Here is a 26,083-nt window from a genome sequence, read left to right on the forward strand (position 1 = left end):
CTTTCCTGGTTGTGGACATGTAGAGAGATATCTCTCTCTTTCTTCCTTTTCTTTTAAGGCCGTTAATTCTATCATGAGGGTGCACCTTATGACCTACTCTAAACCCAGTTATCCCCCAAAGACCTCATCACCAAATACTATTATATTGGGGGTTAGGTCTTTATGTTGAATTTTAGGGAACACAAATATTCAGTCCATAACATAACCCTTTTAGTGTGTCTGCCTGAAAATATTGGAAAGGGTTGGTTATGTAGTTAAAGATTCTAAAGGACTCAAGGCCGTTTTCCTTTGATGATGGATGATTGAGAAGGAAGAAAAGCTTTCCTATATCTGAAGATTATGCAGAGAATGTGAGCTCATTGTTTTCTTTCTCTGTTAATGAAAGAAAAGGGAACTATCTCCCAAAATTAAAGAGGGATGAGTTTAGGATATATAAAATAAAAATTATCTGAAAGTTAACTAAATCTCCAGATTACAAAAAAGTTAGAAAACTTTATGCTAAGATTCCTTACCAAAAGACTAAGCTATTTTTTTCTCCTCTATTCTCCCTCATTTTTTTTCTCTTAAAATAAAAAAAAAAAAAGTGTAGATCAGTATATTTAGGCATTTATTTAACCCTTTGGGTTTCTCCTAGCCATGTGAAAATTAAGTTATCAGTAAAGAAGGTATTAGGTAAATTAATACTGGATTCTTCTGCTAGCTTCCATTCAATTGTTTGTAAAAGGGTAACATACAAATTCAGTTGATTTTAGCACAAACTCATTTTGTCAATGATGTCCTATTCAAACGTCTGGGTTTCATTCCAGACTTATTTTTACTGTGCTAATTTAGACAATCAGAACTGAACATTATAGAGCCAAGAGCATTTAACAGTTAAAAAACAGATGTAGGGCTTCCCTGGTGGCGCAGTGGTTGAGAGTCCGCCTGCCGATGCAGGGGACACGGGTTCGTGCCCTGGTCCGGGAAGATCCCACATGCCGCGGAGCAGCTGGGACCGTGAGCCATGGCCACTGAGCCTGCGCATCCGGAGCCCGTGCTCCGCAACGGGAGAGGCCACAACAGTGAGAGGCCCGCGTACCGGGGGGAAAAAAAGAAAAAAAAAGAAAACAGATGTAATGAAAGTTTCCACCATTCAGAAAGTAACTTAAAAGGAAACTAAATTTTCACATCAACCCTTTAGGTTGAAGATTTTAGCTCTATCCTGGTTCATTAATTCCTAATTCTTACTTACCCAGAAAATGGGTTCATTATGTTATTTGCATTTGAAATCCTGACCACAAGAAGACTCCCATCATGTAATTTTCAGAATCTTCAATTATATTTATTTTTTTATTTGTTTATTATTGAAGTATAGTTGATTTACAATGTGTTAGTTTCAGATGTACAGCACAGTGATTCAGTTATACATACATATATATCTATTTTTTCAGATTCTTCTCCCTTATAGGTTATTACAAAATGTTCAGTTCCCTGTGCTATACAGTAGGTCCTTGTTGGTTATCCATTTTATATATAGTACTGTGTATATGTCAATCCCAAATGAATGAAATAATGCCATTTGAAGCAACATGGAGGGACTAGAAATTATTGTATTAAACAAAGTAAGTCAGAGAGAGAAAGACAAATATGACATTTGGAATCTTCAGTCATATTTAAATAGCAGTCTTTTAACTCTGCTTAGAATTTTTCACACTCACTCTCACTTTCATGTAGATTACTGAGTCTTCTTGGTTTCTTTTATGTTGGTTCAACTTTTCCGAGAAAACAGGCTACTGGAAAACTTGAATGTTAACAGTACCTAAACGTGTTAAAGCCAAGTACTTCAAGAATATTTTTATCATTTTTGCACCCAGACCACCAATCATTTTCTTGGATGTTTTGGGTTACACTTGCCCACTATCCTTCCTGGTTTTTGTTTTGTTTTATTTTGAAACAGCTTCAGATAATGTACATTTGCATCTCTTTTCCCCAAAAGGTTGCACAGTTTGGACAGAAGCAGATCCCTCACAGTCACTAATGAGTTTGTCTTGGCTGAGAATAAAATGAGATGATTTCGACTTGGCTTTGTTAACTGTGGTCAGCAGTCTCTCAAATTGATTTCTGGCATTATTTGCTTTAGCAAGCAGCAAGTTGGAGGAGTAGACATGCCCTCAATAATAGAATTCATGTCCAGTGTCTTGGATTTGCACTGGACTATTTCTTTGTGACTTGTGAAATCAAAGAGATACAGAAATTAAAGCTACTTTCTTAGAAATGGAGAAGTAGAAACATGGAAAAGAAAACCCTGAGATTATGTGATTTTTAAGCCAGTAACCACTGGGGGTTGAATGTCCTGAAAAAGGCAGAATAGTTCTAAATAAGGAAGTGAACCAAGAACTTCTAAGTAAACAGTTACCTTTACCTTTCCTCACAGATCAGTAATAACTATTCTCTCTTGGAAGCCCTGGTGTTCCTGCTAGTTCCTGTCTCATTATGAGCTGATAACCATTGCATTTCATCTTCATCAGTTTGACTTCTGTTATCAGCAGTTTTCTCTGCATCCTGTTCTAGTTTCTCCTTTGGAGGTTGAAAGTAAATTACATCACCCATCTAACCAATCTCCTTTTCAAACAACCACATAAGCTGTCAAAAGCCAAGGACTGGATTTCTTTGTTTGTGCTTTTACTTCGTAATGCTAAATAGAATAACTGGCACATAGTAAACCATTAATAAATGAAATGCAGGACTAGCTGTTTCTGCTCTTTTCACAAAGTCAGAAGAAAAAAGAAACCTGCCACTTTTGTTCTGTTGGTTTTGTTGAGAAAGATAAGAAATAAATAGGTGGAATACTAGAGTACCAAAATATAGAATTATGCTCTCTTGTATTATATTGGCCAAAGGAGGAAAACTGAAAGGCTTTGTATGTATTTATGATACATATTTCAGTATATTATACATTTGATTCAATATACTATTATATATACTTGTGAGAGTATTTTTAAATGTTAGATTTAATCTGTTTTAATCACTCTCTCATTCATTTTAATTTTTATTTTTATCAGATGTATACGTGTCCATAATTTGAAGGGTCAAATAGTTCTACAACAAAACTAAAAAATTTAAATAATCTATGATGTTTGCCTCTATCTGCCCCTCCCCAGAGTCTACTACTTTCATTTATTCTATCTAATTAAGTTGTTTTTTGAACCTTGTCTCCAAAAACTGTGTTTGGTTTGTGGCTTCTTCTATTTTCAAATTTAAGCATTAACTATTGCCTTCCCACTATGAATTACAAGGATGTAGCTCTCTTGTCTCACCCTGCTCTAACTAGGCAGGCACAATTCCCATTACCCCGTACAGTAATTATGTAATTCTATTAGATCAATATATTCAATGTTTATATTAGCATGACTGTATCAGTGTTTTTGAAAGCCTTAACATGTGTAAGTAAACTATGGTAATCATTCTTTTCATGTAATATTTTATTATGCCTGGAGTTAATCATTTTCTAGATTTTTTTCTTTACTTTGTTTTTCATGTTCTCAGTACTGAAAAAAACCGCAATCTCTGCTGATTGAGTAAATGTCTTCTCAAGATGATCAGATCCATCAGTTTCATATTTCAGAAAAACTCTCATGGATCTTTCTGACTATTCAATCTTGGCTCAATTGCTATATTCATATCTGTCATTCTGGGACCTCTCTCCAACATCATCCTCTCTTCTCATTCTGTCTTCTGCTCGTTGTTGATTTACTCTCTTCTTTTAGTGAAATTCATCCTTCTGTAGTATCCTGAGAAAGGATTTGGAGGTAAAGTTTTCATAACCATGAATGTCTGAAAACACCTTCATTCTGTTCTCATACTTGAATGATAATTAGATGAGGTATAAAATTTTAAGCTGGAAACAGAATTTTGTAGATATTTTCCTTCTGGATTTTAGTAGGGGTGAGAAATTAGAAGCATTTGAGATCTTTGTCTACATTGTTTGAAAATTTCACTAAGATGTACCTCAGTAACTCTATTGTGTTTATTAAGCATTCAAAACTACCTTTTAATTTGGAAATATATACCCTTTACATTCTCAGGAACTATTTTTTTAATGATTTCTCCCCGTAAACCTTTTTGTTCTCTAGCTCTGGAACTCCTAAAATCCAGATGTTAGACCTCCTGGATAGATTTTCTAAATCTTTTCCTCTCCTAGTTTCCATCTGTTTGTCTTTTCACTCTGCTTCTGAAAAAGATTTTCTCAACTTAATCCTACACACTGTTGAGTTTCTTTTTTAGTTTCTGCTACTTTGTTTTAATTTCTAAAGGATCTTTATTTGCTCAACATTCCTCTTTCAGATTATTCAGTTCCAGAGTCATGGTTGAAATATCATATATATATATATATATATATATATATATATATATATATATAGTTTTAGTGTTAGCCCTTTTGTTCTCAATTTTCTTCCCCTTACAAGATTTCAGTGTGTTTCAACTTTTTATCTCTTGGTTTGTATTGGTTACTCTGTCTTTTATGTCGACATTTTCCTCAAATTCCTGATAATCCTTGTTTTTCTGCTTCTCTTTATAAGTCTCAAAGTCAAGTTACATGAACTTGGCTGCCCCTGCTAGCTTAAGAATAGCATGATCCAGTTGGGAAACTTTTCACGTCAGCAGAGTTAGGTCTTTCCTTTTGTACTTTGTATTTCCTAAAGAAGACTTCCACATTGTGTGCCTTGAGGAGGAAGACTTAGTTGTCAGTTTCTGGGAGCTGAGTTAGGGAAGAAGGTCAGAGGTTTCAGTGTTCAGTATGACCATGATCAAGTAATCTTAAATCTTCTCAACTAGGTCTTTGTCTGCTTCCAGTTCAGTGAGGCTATGATATGGTCATTTTAACCTCCAGTCTTTTGCAAAGGGGCTGGGTGGAGGGGACTCGGTATTCTTGCATTGTGTCATGAGGAGTGAGCTGAGCATCTGATTGCTTTATAAACACTCTGGGCAATTTCTGCTCTTTTAAACACCCCTGTTTCCCCCCACTTCTAGAGATTCTGTGATGCAAGACAGCTTAATCTTTGGCTTTTGCAGTTTACACTTTAGAATTTAATATTTTCTTCAGTCTGTTTAATCCTTTACCTCTTGTCCCCTGATTTACAGCTTCCAGAACCATGACACCATTCTGTTCTGTCCCATTCTTTTAGTGTGTTAAGGACTCACAAAATTTTAATGAAGTTTAAGCAGGAATCAGAAGTGTATGCAAGTTCCCTCTCTGCCATCTTTACCTGGAAGTCTAATTAATTTATATCTGTTATCTGAAATTCCTTCTTAAAAGAAGTATGGAATTTGTTTTTACCAAAATTGTAGAATGTTTTCTGTCGTATGTTAGCATGCTGTGTGTACTTAACAACATGTCACTAAGTGAAATAAAAACAATTACGCATAAATGCTTTAGTACCAGCTGGCTGTGCTAATCTTGCACATTCTCAGTAGAACCATGGACTGTAAAAATACACAACAAAATGCTTTGTACATGCGTGTACTCATACTATCATCAAGGAGTATTAGAGCTGGAAGAGACCCAGCTCATCCTGGTCCATCTACTTCATTTTGCATATAAATACACTTAAGTCTCAATGAGCCTAGCTCAGTGGGTCATGCAGCTATTATAGGAAAAGCCAGAGCCAGACTCATTCTCCTGACTGGTCATGTTGCCTCTTCAGATTGTTCTTGGGTCTGGGTTACAGTCATGCAGGTGGCCAGTACTTCCTCAAAGTAGTTAAATGTATGAATTGAATATTGTTAGTCACATTAAGATTCATTATTTCTCAGTGCTTAAAAGTAAAATTAGATCAAGTTCCCAACTTCACTCATAACTGGTAAGACATTGGAAGACAGTTTTAACCTTAATTCAGCTAATTTTAGCTGGTAAAAAATTACACATAAGAAAGTGGAGGGACTTCCCTGGCAGTCCAGTGGTTGGGACTAAGCCTTCCGATATGGGGGTGCGGGTTCAATCCCTCATTGGGGAGCTAGGATCCCACATGCCTCACAGCCAAAAGACCAAGACATAGAACAGAAGCAATGTTGTAACAAATTCAATGAAGACTTTGAAAAGAGTCCACATCAAAAAAAAAAAAAAAAATCTAGAAATAAAGATAAAGAAATTGGAGGCATTTGATTTTGAGATATATATCACTTTAAACAAATTCAATTTCACACAATAAGCACAATATTGGCTGTTTACATTGAAAAATGCACCTTTGAGGTTAAATACCATTATTCTAGATAGAAAGCCTTTCCAAAGCAGGCTTCCCCGTTGCATTAAAGTAGATTCATTTCCCTCATATTTCTTGCATACAACTTTTCAGGAATCCATCTACATATTATGGGAAGTGAATTGTTCTTCATTAAAAAGTCTTGAGAGAGAAATGAAATTCTATGACCAGTGAATATATATAGTGCATATGATTCTCTGAATACATCATTATTCAGACTTTTATTATGGGGTTTTATTAAGTTTGAGATTCTAGAACAGAATTAAAAAGTGTAACAAATTTGCTTATCATAAAGGATGTAGCAAATGCATGGTCTCCAGAGGACCAAAGAGGAAATGGGAATGGATAAACATAATTTCAGCAGCATCTTGGCAGAGTCTATGGAGAAGGAGACAAAATGTCTCCTTGACATGACATCAGCTTTGTACATGACAATTTATTATAATGGCAATGATCATGGTTCCATGTAAAGTGTGAGTACCCATAGTGATCTACAAAGAGGAAATCATTTGTAGAAAAAGGAGAGTTCCTTAGATGTTTTAAGTAAACAGATCCACAAGAAAATGTAGTATGCTTTAGTAAGGGGGGGAAGATAAATGTGGATATGGGGCTGATTTATTGTTTCTCTGTAGCAATGCAACAATTAATATCCTGGGTGTTTGAAGTTGCTTTTCAATAGAGAACACCAAATTATTTCTAAATTCGAGTTTCACATCTCATTGGTTACTTAGTTACTGGTGCTGGAATGATTATATGACATGAAGTTTAGCTTTCTGAGTAATAATACAGCACTCATTATCAAGATAGCTTATTTCATGGCAGATATAGTTAAAATTTCTGTTTTACATAGGCTGCTCCAAGAGGAAGTACGCTTTTGTTTTAAATCTATAATTATTTGCTGCAGTGATTTGGCCCAACTCTTCCCTGTGCCTTTCTGTGAAGTGCGGCAGGTAACTAAAGCACCATCCATCTGTCAAACCCAGAGCAACTGTTAAGAAATGCCCAGCCCATTTTTCCTCCTGAGTTAGTCGTTGGTTGCACAACAGCTGTTTGCAGAGATACAGGTGAATCTTATGTAAATACTGCCATATTCCTTTAAAAATGGAATAAACCACTTTCCACATGCAGTGTGTGAATTAGCATATTCATTCTTTCACACCTGCCAAATATACATTTCCCTTATACGTGTACATAAAATAGGGGCCGGAGAAGCATAAAGCTTCTAGCATATTGCATACTTACAGACAATATTCTGTAGAACAAAGTGTGTATGAATTTTTTCCAGAAATATGAAAGAAGTTTCAAAAAACTTTCATACAGTTTGACTTGAGGGCTTCATTCGACAGAAGAACACAGAATTTAGACGTGGAAGATATTTCTGAAGGAATCTCATCTGATGTCTTTTTAGTGGCTGTGAGAAAAATGACTTGAAAACACTAGAAAGCATCTCATCATTAGTTTACACCTCTAATGAGACCATGATATAGAAGGAAGGAAAGAAAAAACACACGTTTATAGGGGGAGTTAGGTGATTTCTTACCTGACAGATTTTTATCACATGGTGAGAAATTAACCACCATGCAATGCTCGTTTATTCTAAACACATTTAAATGCAGGTGATTAATAGATATTGATATATTTAGTGAGCCTTTTCTCCTCACCTGCTGGAAGCTGAGTATTCTGTTGCGTATTATGAGCCCTCATAGGGCAGAAATTCTGTCTTCTATTAAACTGTTACGTTCTATCCTCCAAATAGAGTTTTGCAGGATTCTAACTTGGTAAATATGGCACCACAGAAAGTCTAGGCAAATGTCTTGTTTTCTTAATGAAGGAAAAAATTAAAAATAAAACCTAGCAGGTTAGAAACATGAGAAAAGAACTGCATTAATAATATAATCTTAACTTTATTACTAATTGTTTATGAAAGTTAATATAAATGGTGTTGAGCATAAGTTTTGAGAGAATAATTTCTTGGCTGGCTGGTAAAGAGTTCTAATTCCCAGGATTTCTGGAAATGCAGCATCTAATTGACAATTTTGTGACATGACTTCTGAGTTCTTTTTCTATATTATATTGATTTATTTGAGATTCAGAATATTTAAATGATGAAGTTTTTCTAGTAGCTTCATTGAGAGAAAATTCACTCTTTAAAGTGTACAATTTGGTAGTTTTTAGTGTACTTACAAAGTTGTGCAACCATCACCACAATCTAATTCCAGCACATTTTCATCACCCCTCAAAAGAGGCACTCTACCATGAGCAATCATTCCCCATTGATTGATTGATTTTTTTTTTTTGCGGTACGCGGGCCTCTCACTGTTGTGGTCTCTCCCGTTGCGGAGCACAGGCTCCGGACGCGCAGGCTCAGCGGCCATGGCTCACGGGCCCAGCCGCTCCATGGCATGTGGGATCTTCCCGGACCGGGGCACGAACCCGCGTCCCCTGAATCGGCAGGCGGTCTCTCAACCACTGCGCCACCAGGGAAGCCCCTGAATTATTTTTAATGAAAGAAAGTCAACTGAGATAAATGGAGCTACTCTAAGATGTTGTAAAATCAGGGGGAGAGTCACTGACGTATAAAAAGCTTGGTTGTGGTGATAGCTCCTTCCTATTCACTGTCATGATTTAATTTAGAGTGATGGCTGCCAAATGTCTTACTGAATATGATGATTTTTATGCATTTATAAGTGGTTTTCTTCCAGACAGGTTTTAATATTTCTCCATAGGAGGAAGGACTCAGAGAGGCAGTTTAAATGGAAGGAGAGGCTGAGAACTTTTAAAGCTGAGTTTGCATAACCTGTCCTGTCTATTCTGAGTATATATTTTTTTGGTCTGGTTTAGGGGACAGAGTGGTTGGAGAATAATTTAGAGCCTTGTCTTGCAGCTTCATCAACAAGCAAGCTACTCTCTGTACTTAAATATTTATTTTGGATGGTTTCATTGTGGCTAATGGAGATCGTTGGAGGTCTAAAGCTACTCCAGGACCACCTGTGTGCATGCAGACATAGTTGTCAGGCTACACTGTGTCCTAGAGAAGGACAGTTTAATGCTTTTTTTCCCTTGGGTTTAGGATTCTTAATGACTACTCTGTCGGCTCGCGTTTTTGAAGGTGCTCACCCTGCTTGTCTGGAAACTGATTTCCTGATTTTACTTGGTAGTCAGCTTGGACTTGTGTATCCCACTCCCCCAGGCCCACAGCTGATCCTGGTCACTTTGCTTTCAACCATGGCTGGGTAACTTGACCACAAGTCCTAGCGTTCCCTTCTGGAATTTCCCACACTAGATTAGCTCTCAGAGTTTAAGATCTGCCTTCCTCCTTCGTTACTCTCACCTGTATTAGCTATCCTATTTGTTTGGTTTTTTTGTTTGTTTTTGATATAATTTATGAATCATTTGTAATTTTATTTTGTTCACTTTTTTCCTGAAGTGTTTAATTCTTGCTGGTGTTTTTCAATTAGGGGACAAATCCCTTGAAGCCAAGAGCCCTACTTGTGTATATTTCCTTGGTTAGCTGTGAACACAGAGAGATTCATGACTTTAAAATCCCTTAGAATAAAATGAATGGGCATTTTTAACTGTTCATTTCCTGATCTTGTGTTAGAACCTAAATACAATGCTTCAAAGTTACCAAGGGACTATGTTTACATTATTAGCTTATTAAGCATTTCTTATTTATTTGAAAATTCTTTTTTTTTTTTTCCTGAGAGGGCAACAATAACTGGGGAATATGTTTCCAACATGCAAAGTGAGTTGTATCTTTCCACAAGCAAGCTTATAATTGGGCTCCTGCAGGCACACAGCTTCCCATATGGTACTTATGAGTCAATTAAAGCACCCTAACAAGCAATTATGTGTTTACTGTTTAATTCAATTTCCACAGCTCACACTGTTACATTCAAAAGTTGCATGTATGTCATTTAGCATGTAATAATAAGCACACATTTTATTCAGATGTAGTTCTTGAAGAATGGGATCTCCAAATACTGTGCTTTTACCCACTGTGCTCTGCACAGAGAAAAAATACAAGGGGAAAATGAAAACCCTTGGAATATGGCAAGAACTGGCTTTTAATTCCAAATTACCTCATTTGGATAACAGCAAGTGAAAATGTCTTCTCTACTACATACAGTTGGCACAGAAATGGAATCGTTAGGACATCCACTGGGAGAATTACAATACGTGGAATGGCTGGTAGATTGAGCTCAGGTGATTGACGTCTGAAGGGGAAGGGCCTGGGTTTGGTCCTTGAGTGAAGTTGGCTTGGTCAAGCCAGGATGACCCCCATCTCTGTCCTGGGAGATGCAATGCTAGGGGGCCTCCTTCTCAGTTCCCACTTATGCTACCAGGGCTCCTGGCCATGACCCACACCAGTACTGGCCACCTAGGGGAAGGATTAGAGCAGCCCTTCCCTCTCCCTGAAGCCAGAGTAACTAGGCACAGGCGAGCTGGGAAGACGATTCCACACAGCATCTGAAAGCCCGTATTGATGTCCATCCCAACCCTGGCCAGCTCTTGGTTCTCAGGCATGGGGTGGACTGTATCATTCACAGTGGACAGTTCAGAGCAGGGTCAACAAGACATGCTTGCTGTGAATGAGAGCTTAGACGGACGTAGCCTTCTTTTCCAGGACCTAGAACTTCCTATTCTTTCTAGCTGTTCTCACTCCCTTCTCAATTTCAGTACTTCTCTGCAGAGATTGTCCCTTCATTCACTCACGAAGCCAACAATCGAGGCATTATAGTTGGATGGGAGAAAGTGGCTTTGCATTTCACGTGGTTCAGACTCACCCAAATCCTGGTATTTGACATTGGAATGCACTTTTGTTTGATATAGATGTACCTTCTTACTTATGCTTCGTCTTGAATAAGAAATAAGTCTACCTGTTTCTTTTCCCTGAGGATACCCAACAGAGGGTGGGGAGAGTAATTCTAAAGGTAGCCTGAATGAGGAAGCTGGGCAGGGTGATTGAAAAACCAGAGAATTAAAACAAAACAAAACCAACCTGTTGTGAAAACAATGACTGGGGAAGGCATGGTAAACCTGATTGTGTCAAGTCTGTTTTTCTTCTTATTTTTGGAAATCGATGAAGTAGGCTTGGTTCTTACTCTAGTGGATGATGCAGTACCTCAGAGCTAGGAGGAAATACCTTTGCCCTATGTTGTAGGCTGGCTAACAGCCCCCCAAATGACCAGGCCCTAATCCCCAGAACCTGTGAATATCTTACTTTACATGGCAAAGGGGACCTTGCAGATGTGACTGATTAAGTTAAGGATCTTGTGGGGAGAACAGGCTGGATTACTCAGGTGGGTCCAATGCAATCACAAAAGACCCTATAAGAGGGAGGCAGGAAGCAGTATGATGACGGAAGCAAAGAGACAGAGAAAAAGCAATCGTGCCCATGCCATACTCTTGGCTTTGATGCTTGAGGACGGGGCTAGGAGTGAAGGGTGTAGGCAGCCACTGAAGCTGGAAAGGGCAAGGTACCTGTTTCTCCATAGAGCCTTGAGGAGGAACCAGTCCTACTGACATCTTGACTTGAGCCTGAGGAAACTGATTTTGGGCTTCTGACTCCTAGAATTGTAAGAAAAAAATTTTCTGTTCTTTTAAGCAGCTATATTTTTGGTAATTTGTTATAGTGGCAACAGAAAACAGTAATGCCCTGGAAACAAATTAACATTAAAAAACATCTTTCGTGGGCTTCCCTGGTGGCGCAGTGGTTGAGAGTCCGCCTGCCGATGCGGGGGACGCGGGTTCGTGCCCCGGTCTGGGAGGATCCCACATGCCGCGGAGCGGTTCGGCCCGTGGGCCATGGCCGCTGAGCCTGCGCGTCCGGAGCCTGTGCTCCGCAGCGGGAGAGGCCACAGCAGTGAGAGGCCCGCGTACCGCAAAAAAAAAAAAAAAAAAAAAAATTTAAAAAAAACATCTTTCGTGAAACTAAAGGATCAATGATGTTTAGCTGTCCAGGAGAGCATCTAAGTCCTCAGCACCGACACCACCGACACCTAGCTCTCCAGAGGCGGGTTGCCCAATGACCTCTGCCTCCTACCTCATGGTGGGGCTTCAGAGAATCTGTCTGCTGTATTTAGGGGTACCTTAATGTGTGTGCTCCCTTTTCAGGAGACATGTCAGTTCAGGCTCAGATCTCCAGGGCCTCAGCATCTGGTGGTGAAGCATGTGTATAGCAGGCTTCACAGCAATGTTTTTAAAATGCTTTTAAATTTGTGTCCTTAATCCAATCAGATTTCTGTCTCTGCCTCCTGTCTGCCATTATGGCTTCAGGGAAAGGGACAGGGTAAAGGCCACCTCAGGTGGGAGGTGGCTGTGTCTCTCAAACAGGGAGAAGGAAAAGCCCTCCTTCTTGCCAGGGTGGGTGATTGGTAGTAAAGGAGAAGGGGGGCTTGCAGGACAGGGAAGCAGAGCAGAAGAAATGTGTGTCGTGCTTTTCCCTGACTCAGGGCTGATGTTTTAGAGGTGAGAGTTTGGCTAAGGAAACAGAAGAAAGCTGAAGGTTTTCTGCAACGTGTCTTGTTTAGAACGCTGGGAAGAACTCTGGGATGGATTGGGAGGCTGGGATTGATGTATGTACACTACTATGTATGAAGTAGATGGCTGGTGAATGCCTACTGTATAGCACAGGAAAAAAAGGTACAGTCTGTTTGCAGGACATATATTGAGTTAACCTTAAAAATGCATTCCAGTACGCATTAGGTGCAGACAAATACTGTTGGATTCCACTTATACAAGGTACCTAGAATAGTCAAATTTATAGAGTCAGAAAGTACACCCATAGATGCCAGGGGGTGAGGGGGTGGGGAGGGGCAATGGGGAATTAGTGTTTAATGGAGACCGAGTTTCAGTTTAGGAAGGTGAAAAATTCAGGAGATGGTTGATGGTGAGAGTTGTGGAACAATGTGAATGTACTTCGTTCCACTGAACTGTCAGTTAAATATGGTTAAAATAGTATGTTTCATATTATGTGACTTTTACCACAATAAAAAAAAAGACAGTAACCAAAAAAGAACTCTGGGAAGAGGTGTCCTACGGGGTGCCACTCCAGAAGTAGGGCCTTATTGCCGCCCCAGAAGCTCCCTGGGTTTTCCGTGCTGCAGAGAGTCTGCAGAAATGCCCTCATGCCCGGGGAAGGGTGGGATAGCTGCTGGTGCCGGCAGGCTTCACAGGAGAACCTGCTCTGACTCTCCCAGAGCACTGATCATGGGGCCCCAGCCAGATATGCCACACCAGGAGGTAGCCAGGTGGGCTGAGCTCTCATCAGCTTAGATGACAACAGCCCCTCATCAGGCCGAGAGGGAATGGTCTGCGAGATTTTCACCCTGAAGTGAGACTTTCCTGGTGGATGTCACCAGGGTGAGCAGCCAGCCGGTGGACGAGGGCCACTCTTATTGCAGATGCTGGCAGGGCCCTTCTTCGTGCAGATCTGAGACCCTTGCTGGCTGCCAGGCACCCAGATACCATCCTGGAGGGGGGAAAGGGAAATGGCTGGAAGAAAAACTGCACATTTACCTGAAAATAATTATTTCAAATAGGAAGGAGGCTCATTAAAATGGCCAAAACTGAGAGAGCTTTAATTGGCATTTGTACCTTTCCTGATTACCTGCTAGGAAGGGAGTTCTAAAGAAAGATTACATCAGTCTATAATGAAATCATTGGAATGCATTTCTGTCCTTAGGCTCGGCAAGAGCTGGCCTGCCCTGGCCTCAGTGCCTTAGAGGGCCCTTCTCTGACCTTCTTCTAGCCTGTTCCTTCCCACGGGCAAGGAGCCTCACTGGAGCCCATGCTTCCCTATCCATCCCCTTATCTAAACCCTGCTCAGCTGTCAAGACCTTGGAACTCCCTGCCCTAATGGCCCCGAACCAGCTTCAAGAACGTACGGGGCCTCTTCTCTGAGTCTGACTCTACAGCCTAGATCTGATGGGTGGACAGGGGTGGCTGATTTGTGAACTGAGCTTTGGGGGATTGACCGTAGTGCCCACTCACAAGTGTAAGACGGTCCCTCCGGAGGTAGAATCCAGCTGGGAGTGAAAGGAGAAGAGGGCTGGCCAGACACTCATGGCTGGGCCCACAGTCTCTGTGCTGCCTCATTCCAGCCTGAAACTCCAAGTCATTCCAGAATTTTTATTGAACTCTCATGTTCCAAGTCATGAAGACATACGTGTTAAGTAGGAGAATAGAACTGATCTATTACAGGTTTGTAAATTTCAAAGATAACTTCTAACTCTTTAGTCTTGTGGTTTGTGACCCCCTCTTGTATTCCAATGCTGGTCCCCACATGTGTTAGGGGCAACCTGGCATTGCATCATTAAATCGGGGACCTTGCCACACAGACATGGAACATGTCATTACAAATGTTACGAGCCTTATCAAAGGAGAGGTCAAGGGTCTTGAAACGTGCATAGCAAGGGCAGGAACCTTTTACATTGCTTGTTCCTCTGCACAGGCATAAGGGTGTGCCAGGCTCCTGTCTTCACTAGGTTCATCCTACTCATCCTTCATGCGTCCCCTCCATCCAGGAAGGCTCCTGACTGCACAGTGCCTGAGGCCCCAGAGCCACGCTCTTGCAGCACCCTGAGCATAGTGAACTTTCATTTCCATGTTTCTTTCATCTGTGTATCCCAGGCCACCAGTGCAGGGTCTGCCCTATAGAACACGTTGTTCGAATGTCGTGTTAGCTGAGCAGTGGCTGCCCGCCCCCTCCCCTCCTCTCCTCGATGTGCATGTAAACTGGGTTCTGTACCTGACTGAAGCAGTTCACGATTGCAGGACAGCAAGCTAACGGTTCTTCTGTTTTTCTAGCGGGTCACCCTCATATCCTGGAAATCATGACCTCTTGAAATAAATTCTTCCTACTCTTTCTCGTCAACTGTTAGAGTTGAACTCTGGTCAGGAGCAACTTTGGGGAAGTAACGTGGGTGTCCTTGGTGAAGATGATGAATGTGAATAGATCTGAAGTAGCAGATTCCATCGCTTACTTAGTCTTTCCAGGTAGAACATTATCATTTCCTGTTATAAGGCCAGCAACCCCTGCCCTCTTCATACCATAATTGAAAAGAAGACAAACTTATCCATGTCTGACTATCGGAGTTTAGAGGTGATACAGGGCAGAAAGACTAGACACTTAGTAGTAGTTAATAATCTGCTGATTTCAGTCACCATTAAAGCCTAAGAAGGCTGCCTAACCGCCCCACCTTGACAGCCAGCGTCTTCAAAAACTTAACTATGAGACACACTGAGAATTCATACAGGTTCTTGCTTTATTTCTTTAGCTAAATTCTCTGATAATTTTACATGTCCTGCTAAGCCATTCTTTTTCATGTTGCTAGAATTGAAAATAATCAGATAACAGTGGAAAGCAATTAGTAGCTTTTTTCCCCTTTTTGGTGATTTTTTTTTTCTCCCAAGGCTCAGGCTGTGTGGTGATTAAGAGAAAGATCAGCTGAAATCAATTCTATGTGTTATGTACATTGCTAGACACTATGAATAGGAAAATGTGACCTCAGGCATCACAGAGATGTTTGGAGGGTTCCAGGTCACCCAACCATGTCCACTTACCAGGTGACTGTTCTTGTCTGAGAGCTCTTGTCTCAGTAGCTTATAGCTCGACCACCTGCTTCTCCATCAGTCCTTAATGAGAATATACCCATCTGTTCCAGGCAGCTACTCTGAGAGCTTTCTGCCCAAAGCTTAAGATAGCTAAATTTCAAACATTGCACGATGAGATTGTTCTGCAGCTATTTGAGCTCATTTTACGTGGGAGTACGATTTTCCTCCAGTAAAGACAGCAGTATTTCAAGTTGAATAAATAAAATATAACTAAGCATCAAATCACCACTCTGCTTAAATGATTCATTCCAGGTAGAAATATATGACAGGAATGGTCAGTAGTGAATACCTCTTCCTTGCCTGATGGAAAAAGACCTTTCCCACTAGTATAGTACAGTATTTTAAATACTTAAAAACATCAAAAGAGACATCTTTTCTCTAGATTGTGACCCGCAAGTGATGTGCTGTGATCCAAAAGTTCCAGAACTCAGAGTTCAACTAAATAGCAGGTGTCTGACAGGTCCATTCTCTGTAATGGCCTGTTTTTTTCATGCCTGCCCTGAACACATCCTTTCCATTCAAGACTGAAGTACCTACTTTTCTCTTGTTTACCAGGATTTCCCCATTGGTTATTGCCATTAGGGAAACTACATTACTGTGCTACTATTATCTGTCTACCTGCCTGTCACTGCCACTACTATAGCCTCCCCAAAGCTAGATTATTTATATGTACATGTATATCTGCATACACACACAGAAAATACTTTTATAAATTATTCATAGTTCCTTATATTTTGTAACCAAGTGATTGGATGGATGGATGAATAAATGGGTCAATTTCAGTAAGGTCTATTGGGGAAGAAGGTATAGGTAATAAAGACCCAGGTGTATAAGCAGCCTAGTGTCTAGTCTGCCATGGAGGTAGAGAAAGTGACCTTAAAGAAGGTTTATTCCTGATCCCAGGGCATAAGCTATTTTTTCTGCCTTATGTTTTTATTCTTCTCGTGATCAGTAATGAAGCTCAAATGCTCCTAATGGTCTGAAAAGCATTGCTATAATATATGCCCCTAAGTATTACTTAGATGTTAAAATTCTCATGAATTCAGCATTAGCACAGAGGGGCATGGCACCTGTTTTTGTTGGGTATTACCGCCTCAGTAAGTGAGGTGAAAATATGGCCAGCACTGTTTTGTGCAAATACTCACGCTTTTCTCATTAGACTCTTTAAGTACTAGGGATTTTGATCTTGGTGCTTCTGGAAAGAATTCCCAGCAGACCTTAAATTCCAGTTTCTGACTTCCTGGAGTCGTGATCTTATATGGTAGCTTTTACTGTAGCCCCGTTTTTATGGACACTAAGCATAATGCAAGAGCATCACTTGGAAATATAGCACAATATCCTTGGGAGGGCCATGCAGTCCTTGGAAGAGCCTACTGACTTCAACATTATAATTTAAGGGAGGCTCCAGTCAAGAGGGTTTGGTAGGATTTGGAAAATTCTTACCGAGCCAAGGCAAGAGATAGTAGAATCTTCTTTGCCGCCATGTCTTACATTTCATTTCCAATAGCCTTCCTCATAATAATAGAAACTCTCCAGGCAGATGTACCAAGTGCTTAGTTCTGTGTTAAACACTTCATCTGCACAATTTATCATAAGATGTATGTGTTATCATTCCCGTTGCATGGATAAGTTAATTGTTTTAGTAGAATTTACATAATTTGCCCAAGGTAACAATAAAAAAAAAATGAAAGTCTCTTTAGTTCTGTTAAACACCAAGGCCCACAATTTGATAAGTATACTCTACTTACCACCTCTGATTTAGTCCTCAAAGAAATTATTTGACTTAAGGAGTCTATACACACTTAATATTGCCCACAGAACTATATTGTAGGTTAAAAATAACATAGTTTAAAAATATCATTTGAATAGATACATATGTATGTATAACTGAATCACTTTGCTGTACACTTGAAACTAACACAACATTGTTAATCAACTATGCTCCAATATAAGATAAAAATTTTTAAAAATATCCTTTGCCCATGAGTTGCCCAGTGGAAGGGACCTCTGAATTGGGTTGTACCTCTAGCTACTAGTTATCCCCACTTACTCTAAATGTCTTCCCTTTTCATTTCCTTTGTATGTATCTGTCATCTTTCCTTTGCTGGGTTTCTAGTCGTGCATACTTCTCGCCTGCTATTTCTTCATTTTTTGCCTACCCTCTAGTATCATTCAATGCCCAGTCATTTGATAAATGTTTACTACATTTAGTAATGTAGTAAACATTTTATACTAGAACATTCCCAAGAAGTAAATTGTTTTATTCAACTTGTTCATGTTTTTATTTCTAGTGGTTCTTTTCAGACTTGAAAGTAAATTAGGAACTTGAACTTGAAGAAATCTCAGAACCATAATGCCTGGCCTGAACTGATGATTGCATGCTATGTAGCATATCGATTGCCACTCACCCCTGAGTTGATCATCAGTGATAACCTAGAGCAATGGTCTTCAGTATAATGTGGATCAAGTTCATACTACAACTCTGAATGCATTCTGTAGCCCTTAGAATCCTCCGAAGCCTCCATTAGACTACTGGGTCACTTTGTGCAGGAGTGATGGATCTGATTTATTCTGTTATCAGTCCTGTTAATGCATTGAATGTGTTAAGGGCATATCTAGTGTATCGGTTGACTAATGGCGACTGTAAGTGTAGTACAGAATCAGGTGAAGATTCACCCAGTTTTCTCTTCACCTTAATCTGAGGATGGCCAAGGAAGAAATGAGGTGTGGTGAGCGAGAGTGTGTGCATGTATACCTGCTAGAAATATCAGCCTGCTTGATTTAAAACAAATATAAAGGATAATAATAATAGCATTTATTTGGCTCTCGGTGGGTGTGAGACACTGCTTTGGGAATTCTCACAGCCCTTTGTTTCTGTACTCTTATAATACTCATTTTTAAAGATGAGGAGACCAAAGCATAAACAATTTAAATAACTCATCTCAGTTCACATAACACCCAGGTGTTTGGAGATGGAATTTGCATTCATGGCGCTTAACAATAGTGTCTGTGAATTCTGTCATACACTAAAGCTATTCTTTCTTAGTTTCTTATGCAAAGAGTTCAATATAGACATTCATAAATCCAGTGTATTCTAATTTAGACAGTTTGTAGAACTTAAAAATATCATTGAATGTTTATCAAAACTTTCAAATTTTAAACTTATTGAACTGAAATATAGAAAGTGAATATTTTATTTATTTATTTTAGGCTGTGTTGGGTCTTCGTTGCTGTACATGGGCTTTCTCTAGTTGCGGCGAGCAGGGGCTATCCTTCATTGTGGGGCGCAGGCTCCTCATTGCGGTGGCTTCTCTTGCTGCGGAGCACGGGCTCTAGGTGCATGGGCTTCAGTAGTTGCAGTGCATGGGCTCAGTAGTTGTGGCTCGCGGAATCTAGAGCACAGGCTCAGTTGCTGTGGCACATGGGCTTAGTTGCTCCTCGGCATGTGGGATCTTCCTGGACTAGGGCTTGAACCCGTGCCCCCTGCATTGGCAGGCAGATTCTTTTTTTTTTTTTTTTTTTGTGGTACGCTGGCCTCTCACTGTTGTGGCCTCTCCCATTGTGGAGCTCAGGCTCCGGACGCACAGGCTCAGCGGCCATGGCTCACGGGCCCAGCCGCTCTGCGGCATGTGGGATCTTCCCGGACCGGGGCACGAACCCGTGTCCCCTGCATCGCCAGGCGGATTCTCAACCACTGCGCCACCAGGGAAGCCCAAGGCAGGCAGATTCTTAACCACTGAGCCATGAGGGAAGTCCTAGAAAGTGAATCTTTTAAAATAATGTATTATTATTGGAAAAACTCTTCATTTTTGTATATTCATAGAGGTTTAATTTTCAAATAGCAATACTTTTTGAAAGTATTTAAAATTCCTCTTCATATTATTCAGTGCATTGTCATCTTGGAAAAGAAAAATTAACTTGACATGATAAAAATCCCCTAAATTAACTCCAAATTAGTTATCTAAACATGAAATTCAAGTAACATTTGCTTGTACACTACTTAAAAAAGTATCTTATTTTATTCATCATTAATGGCTATAATAGTCCCAACAAAGAAAATGCAGTGATATTGGTTTGATGTGCAATGGATTTTGTTCCTAGGATGTGGATAAAAACAAGAACAAAAACTATGCAAAATTAATGAATAGCCGCACCTGCTATGGAGCAGATGTACAAACTGGGAAGTATTGTGTGTGTATCCATTGTCATCTTAGCTGATTCCTTTGTCCTAAAGCATTAGCTAGGTTTGGCTTTCACCAGTAAATAGATAGATGATAGATAGATAGATAGTTGGATAAATGGTGTTCAGATTGACTTGTTCTCTGCTGTGCTCAGAATAAAGAAAGGAATTCAGAATATAAGAGAAATGCACAACTGAAAGCCCCTGTGTGTACTTACCTTGTGTTAAGGAAGTGTATTTAAAGAGTTCTTAACAACATTGTTCCTAGGCTGAGGTCTCTTTATTCCTTGTGACTTGGTAGATTTTAAAGAGCTGTAATAAAAATGATCCTAAACCATAGTTTCTTTAGGATGATGAACACAGCAAATATCCATTAACAAATACCATGTCCAAAGGCATCATGCTAAAAGTGGGTGGTCAGTGGACAGGCTGGATGAGAACCACTTGGGACACTTAAAGACAAAAATATTCCTGGACTTCTCCCCCAGAGATGCTGATTTAGTAGGTCTGAAGTTATGCCATCAGATCTCTATGTTCTCAAAGACATCTGTGATTAGGAATCATTTGAGAAGTGCAGTTTTCAACTGGGGGTGACATTTGGCAATGTGTGAAGTCATTTTTGCTTTTCAAAACTGGGAGGGTGTGTGTGCTATTGGCATCTAATGGGTTAAGGCCAGGAATGCTGCTAAGTATCTTACAATGCACAGGACACACTTGTGTACCCACAAAATGAAATTATCCAACCTAAATCATCAGTGGTGCCAAGGTTAAGACATGCTGGTCTAGAAAATAAAGATATATCCTTAGAGTCCATAATTAGGGTGAATAAAAGATGCACAAAAATATCATTCATTCTTAATAAAATAAATGGCATTAGTCCAAAGACTCAAAATATTAAGCAAACTCTCAAAAATGTTTTACCTTGAGATTATCAGTTCATGGTATGACTGGAGATATTCCAGCTGAAAAAGTATGTGAGAAACATCTGCAACTGGTAGGATATTTGTATTGGGGATTATCTGGATAGATTATGCCTGTATTAAAAAAAAAATTAAAAATTTTAACTGATCCTAAAATGTTAGCAAGGGAAAAAAAGTTTACTTGTAGAAAGCAGAAATTCCTTTTAAAATACTGACTGAAGTGGAAAATAGGGCCTACATAAGTGCCACTTAAACAAGTAAACAAAAATCAAATCTAGGAAAAGTTCAGATGATTTTTTGGTGTTTTTGTCCTTTTTTGTCCTCCTGTTACTTTTTTTTTTTTTTTTCCAGTTGTTGAATTTTTTTTGGGGGGGGAGTATAATTGCTTTGCAATGTTGTGTTAGTTTTTGCTGCACAATGAAGCGAATCAGCTATATGTATACCTATATCCCCTCCCTCTAGGTCTTCCCTCCCACCCACCCCTCCCCACCATCCTGCCCATCTAGGTTGGTTGTCACAGAGCACCGACCTGAGCTTCCTGTGCTTTATAGGGTGTTCCCGCTAGCTATTTATTTTATGCATGATAGTGTATATATGTCAATCCTAATCTCCCAATTCGTTCCACCCTCCCCTTCCCCTCCTGTGTCCACATGTCCGTTCTCTATGTCTACATCTCTATTCCTGCCCTGCAAATCGGTTCATCTGTACCATTTTTCTAGATTCCACATATATGCATTAATATACTATATTTGTTTTTCTCTTTCTGGCTTACTTCACTCTGTATGACAGACTCTAGGTCCATCCAGGAATGAAATTGGGTCATTTGTAGACATGTGGGTGGACCTCCTATTATTATTCTTTTACAGATTCTCTATTCTATATAGAATAGAGAATATAGAGAATATAGAACTATTCTATAGTTTTGTATCATCTCTAGAGATCAAATGCTCACAGGCAGGACATACAGAAAATTACTGAATGTTATTTTGGTTGCTGTCAATGCTGGGTTTGGATTAATAATGAAATTAAAATCTCAATTAAATTATCATATACCTCCACTGATAACAATAAATGTTTAATTTCCAGAGAGAAATAAGGTTAGCTATGTTGAACACCTTTTGCAATCACAGTGATAACCAAACTTTTCAAATATTGGGGAATTCTGCTTTTTCTTCCAAGAACCAGCAGCAGCTTGATTTAATTAAAATAATAACAAAAGAATCCATGTTTTTTTAGCTGTCTCATGCATCTCTGGTAATAACCAATCGGCAGAAATGACGGAATGCCTCAAGCAGACAAATGGCATGCCTCCCCTTGTGCAAGAATGTACAGTACCCTGTCATGAAGACTGCACCTTCACTGCTTGGTCCAAGTTTACGCCCTGCTCCATGAATTGTGAAACAACTCGAAGTAGACGGCGACAGCTCACAGGTAGGGTGTGCTTTTCATTCTTTAGCTTCAGGCAAGTGATGCTCTCCTGAACCGATCAAGGAGGATATAAGTTCCAGAAGGATGGGAAATTGTATCAGTTCTCTCCTCTCCCTGCCATTGTGCATCCTCAGTGCCAATGCTTGGCGCATAATAGGTACTCAATTAATACTTGTGACACAGATGAAAGATGTGAACCATTCCAAAGCTATGAAGTTCTTTTCTATACAGCTTTATAATCTTTGTAGTCATAAATGGCAATATATCCACCAACTTCCTGGAGTAGTTAATGGCAGAGTTTCTGGTGTTTTTCATGCCAGGATCTCAACAAGCTTGAAAGCAGTCTCTGATATGTAAAGAACATCAAAGGCAGATCTCACCTATGTCATTATCTTTTGCCATTACCTTATAAGTAACTTGATATTTTAAAATTTTAGTGGTGGAAGGCAAAAATTGAATTACAGGGACTTCCCTGGTGGTGCAGTGGTTAAGAATCCGCCTGCCAATGCAGGGGACACAGGTTCAATCCCTGGTCTGTGAAGATCCCATGTGCTGCAGAGCAACTAAGCTTGCGTGCCGCAACTACTGAGCCTGCACTCTAGAACCCGCAAGCCATAACTATAGAGCCGCACGCCACAACTACTGAAGCCCACATGCCCTAGAGCCCACGTGCTGCAACTACTGAAGCCCACGCACCTAGAGCCTGTGCTCTGCAAGAAGAGAAGCCACCAGAATGAGAAGCCTGCACACCTCAACTAGAGAAAGCCCATGTGCAGCAAGGAAGAACCAGTGCAGCCAAAAAATGAAAAAACAAATAGAATTCCATACATAGATTCTGCTTTTGTGGTATATGCTAATTATTGGTTCTATTTACATCCTTGAAATTTAATGGAAATTAAAGCAATGAGTAGTTTAATCAACGTCTTAGAGCAATTTTTGCCTATAATATACAAATAACTGATATAATAATATATATCCTACTTCTTATTTAGATAAGTATGGCAGAACTTCTCTTCATTGAATGTTTTTTCATATTTGCAGAAAACTTAATTCAGGGAATGAAGAATCAAAGGAAAATGCCAAAATAATAATTGGGTTAATAAAATTGGTGTTGACATTGAAGAATTAAGCACAGATGACCATTTTCTCATGAGGAATTCAAGTGCTAATTCTCTCAGTTTCAAGACCTTTGTTTGAAAGCATTGCATACAAGATTGTTTTACATTTAACTCACTCTAATGGATTGACAAAATCCATGAGAGCCCTTCACAGGATTTCTGCGCACAAATCAGGAGCCCATTTGTAAGTACAGGTGAAACGTATACTCACAAATAGAAACATCAAATTAAATGTTATACTTTGATATGTCTTCTATAAAAATTTGTTCATATATAATTATGCAAGATTGCTTATGTTTCTAAGATAAAACAAATTTCTTATTCTCTAACAATATAATGGGATAGAATGTATATGACAGGAATAATTCCAAGTTCAGGGGCAATTTAATGGAACTTGGTTTGCATGTTCCTACCTAATCCTTCAGAAGCCATTATCCTAGCAACTCTGTCTATATCTTTTTTTTTTTTTTTTTGCGCGGTACACGGGCCTCTCACTGTTGTGGCCTCTCCCGTTGCGGAGCACAGGCTCCGGACATGCAGGCTCAGCGGCCATGGCTCACAGGCCCAGCTACTCCGCGGCATGTGGGATCCTTCCCGGACCAGGGCACAAACCCATGTCCCCTGCATCGGCAGGCGGACCCTCAACCACTGCACCTCTAGGGAAGCCCGACTCTGTCTATATCTTTCAGATGAGAGAGAATTTCCTTGAGAGGGAAAGAAAGTTTTTAATTAATGGCCAATCTTTTTCTTTATCTTGAAGGTTTGCTAATGATATTTTGTATCTGTAAACTGAGAATGAAGTAATTGAAAATCTTAGGATACTTATTCATTTTGCAATCAGTACAGTTTGTGTTATCAGTTGTCAAAACTTTGATGAATTTGACTTTTATTTAACATACACTTTTAAGGTACATACTGAAGAACTGTTATATTTTTCCTTGCAAACTCTATCCTAAGAATTACATTAATATTTAGAATTTCTTCTCTAAATTATTAACTGCTATGCTTTTGCCTAGCTGATTGATCTTTGTATGTCTCAGTATCTAGATGACACTTAAACAACTGGCTAATTTCATGAAATACATGAGTTGTTAAAATCAATCAAATGAATTATATAGTAGTGTCAACTGAAAGAAAAATGCACAGTGTGAGAGTTGTGAGTTAAGGTGTATCCAGGGGCTTACTGAGGACTGTTGCCCCAGAGACAGCCTCTCATATAACTCTGAGAGACTGCTCCCAAGAGGTAGGGGAGAAGGCTAGTTTATATGTGATTTTGTTGTTCTTAAGAAATATATGCAGTCAGCATACATCTTCGTAGAAACTTACTGCTAGTCACAAAGAACAGCAATCTCAAGGTAATGATCATAGTGCTTTCTATGTATGGGAAGATGCAAGAAGTGAAGTTTATTAAAATTCTTCCTGAAGTGCGTCTATCTATCTAAGGGTCTGTTTGTTCAAAGCACAGAGTATCCTTTTATTGTCTTTAATTTCCTCTGTTAGAAGCACTGAGTGTACAGTCAGTTAGTGACTGCAGTGGGTTAATCTTTGTAGACTTGGATGGAGAATGACATACTCTTTGCTCTTCTTTTGTTGGAAGTTCCCCCATTTTGGTCATAAATTCAAAGTTTGAGAGCCGTCTCATGACCAATTTGTCCTGGGGCTCTACATCAAGGATTTTATAGGATTTCATTGCACTCAGTGTGCTATGACTGAATTGGGCCCTTCTAATGGTAACCATAAAGGTCTCTAGACCACCTGTCTTACTAGTCTTTTATGGTGCAGGAAATTATTCTCCCTGATTGTTTCTTCCCATATCTAGAGTTACACTATTATAATCATTTTAATTCTATATAGAACTATATATTTGATCAATCATTTCAAATCTCTTAGTCATTACTACTTTTGTTGGAGACTCTGTTTATTCTTGCATTACCAAATCTACAACTATCTTATCAGCAGAATACAAGTTCTATAGCTAGAAGTATTAATAAGGTCATAGTGAGGATTTATGCCATGAACTTCCAGCATCAAACCAGTTCTTGAGATCACCAAGACTAGGGAACAGATTGTTTAGGGCAGAAATCTGATGTTTTTTATGTGAGTCATTAAAAGTGTTCTATTATAAGCCCAACAGAGTCATTAAGCTTAAATGACTGTTGCCTGGTGTTACCCATATAAATCCATTCCATAACTGAGGAAGAGTCCCTCCTGATAAGTGAGAGGTTATGTTTTTTGAATTAAATTTAGCTCATTGTTCTGAGCTTGAGTAACTTTGATAGAAAATTCATATTTATGTTAAAATAAATTTTCTAAGGGACCATCCAATCGGATCCTTGGAGAAGAGAAATCCACCAAGGTGAACCAGAAGTACTGGACATAGGTAACTGACCATGAGCCAAAAAATGAGATTTAAAAAAATTTGCATAGGATTGTGCCCATGATACAAAAACATTTGGTTCACATGTAAAAATCCAAGAAATCAAGATCCGGTCTGGCATCTTGGAATAGCTATCTGCTTCTGATGCCCTCATCTCTTCCTGCTGTGGGTATGGTTTCTTTTCTGTTTGAGTATTGTGTCAA

At 39.4% G+C, this 26,083-nt stretch overlaps 1 protein-coding gene across 1 annotated transcript in view; it reads left to right on the top strand.

The window, feature by feature from the left end:
- THSD7B (thrombospondin type 1 domain containing 7B) overlaps positions 1–26,083 on the top strand; it is an 876,032-nt gene that overhangs the window by 593,831 nt on the left and 256,118 nt on the right. Inside the window, exon 13 of the mRNA XM_059052359.2 lies at positions 22,194–22,388. Coding sequence (XP_058908342.1) covers positions 22,194–22,388 — 195 coding nt within the window. The remainder of the gene's footprint in view (positions 1–22,193; positions 22,389–26,083) is intronic.

The sequence above is a fragment of the Kogia breviceps genome, chromosome 2 (assembly GCF_026419965.1).
Source record: "Kogia breviceps isolate mKogBre1 chromosome 2, mKogBre1 haplotype 1, whole genome shotgun sequence".
NCBI classification, from domain to species: Eukaryota; Metazoa; Chordata; class Mammalia; order Artiodactyla; family Physeteridae; genus Kogia; species Kogia breviceps.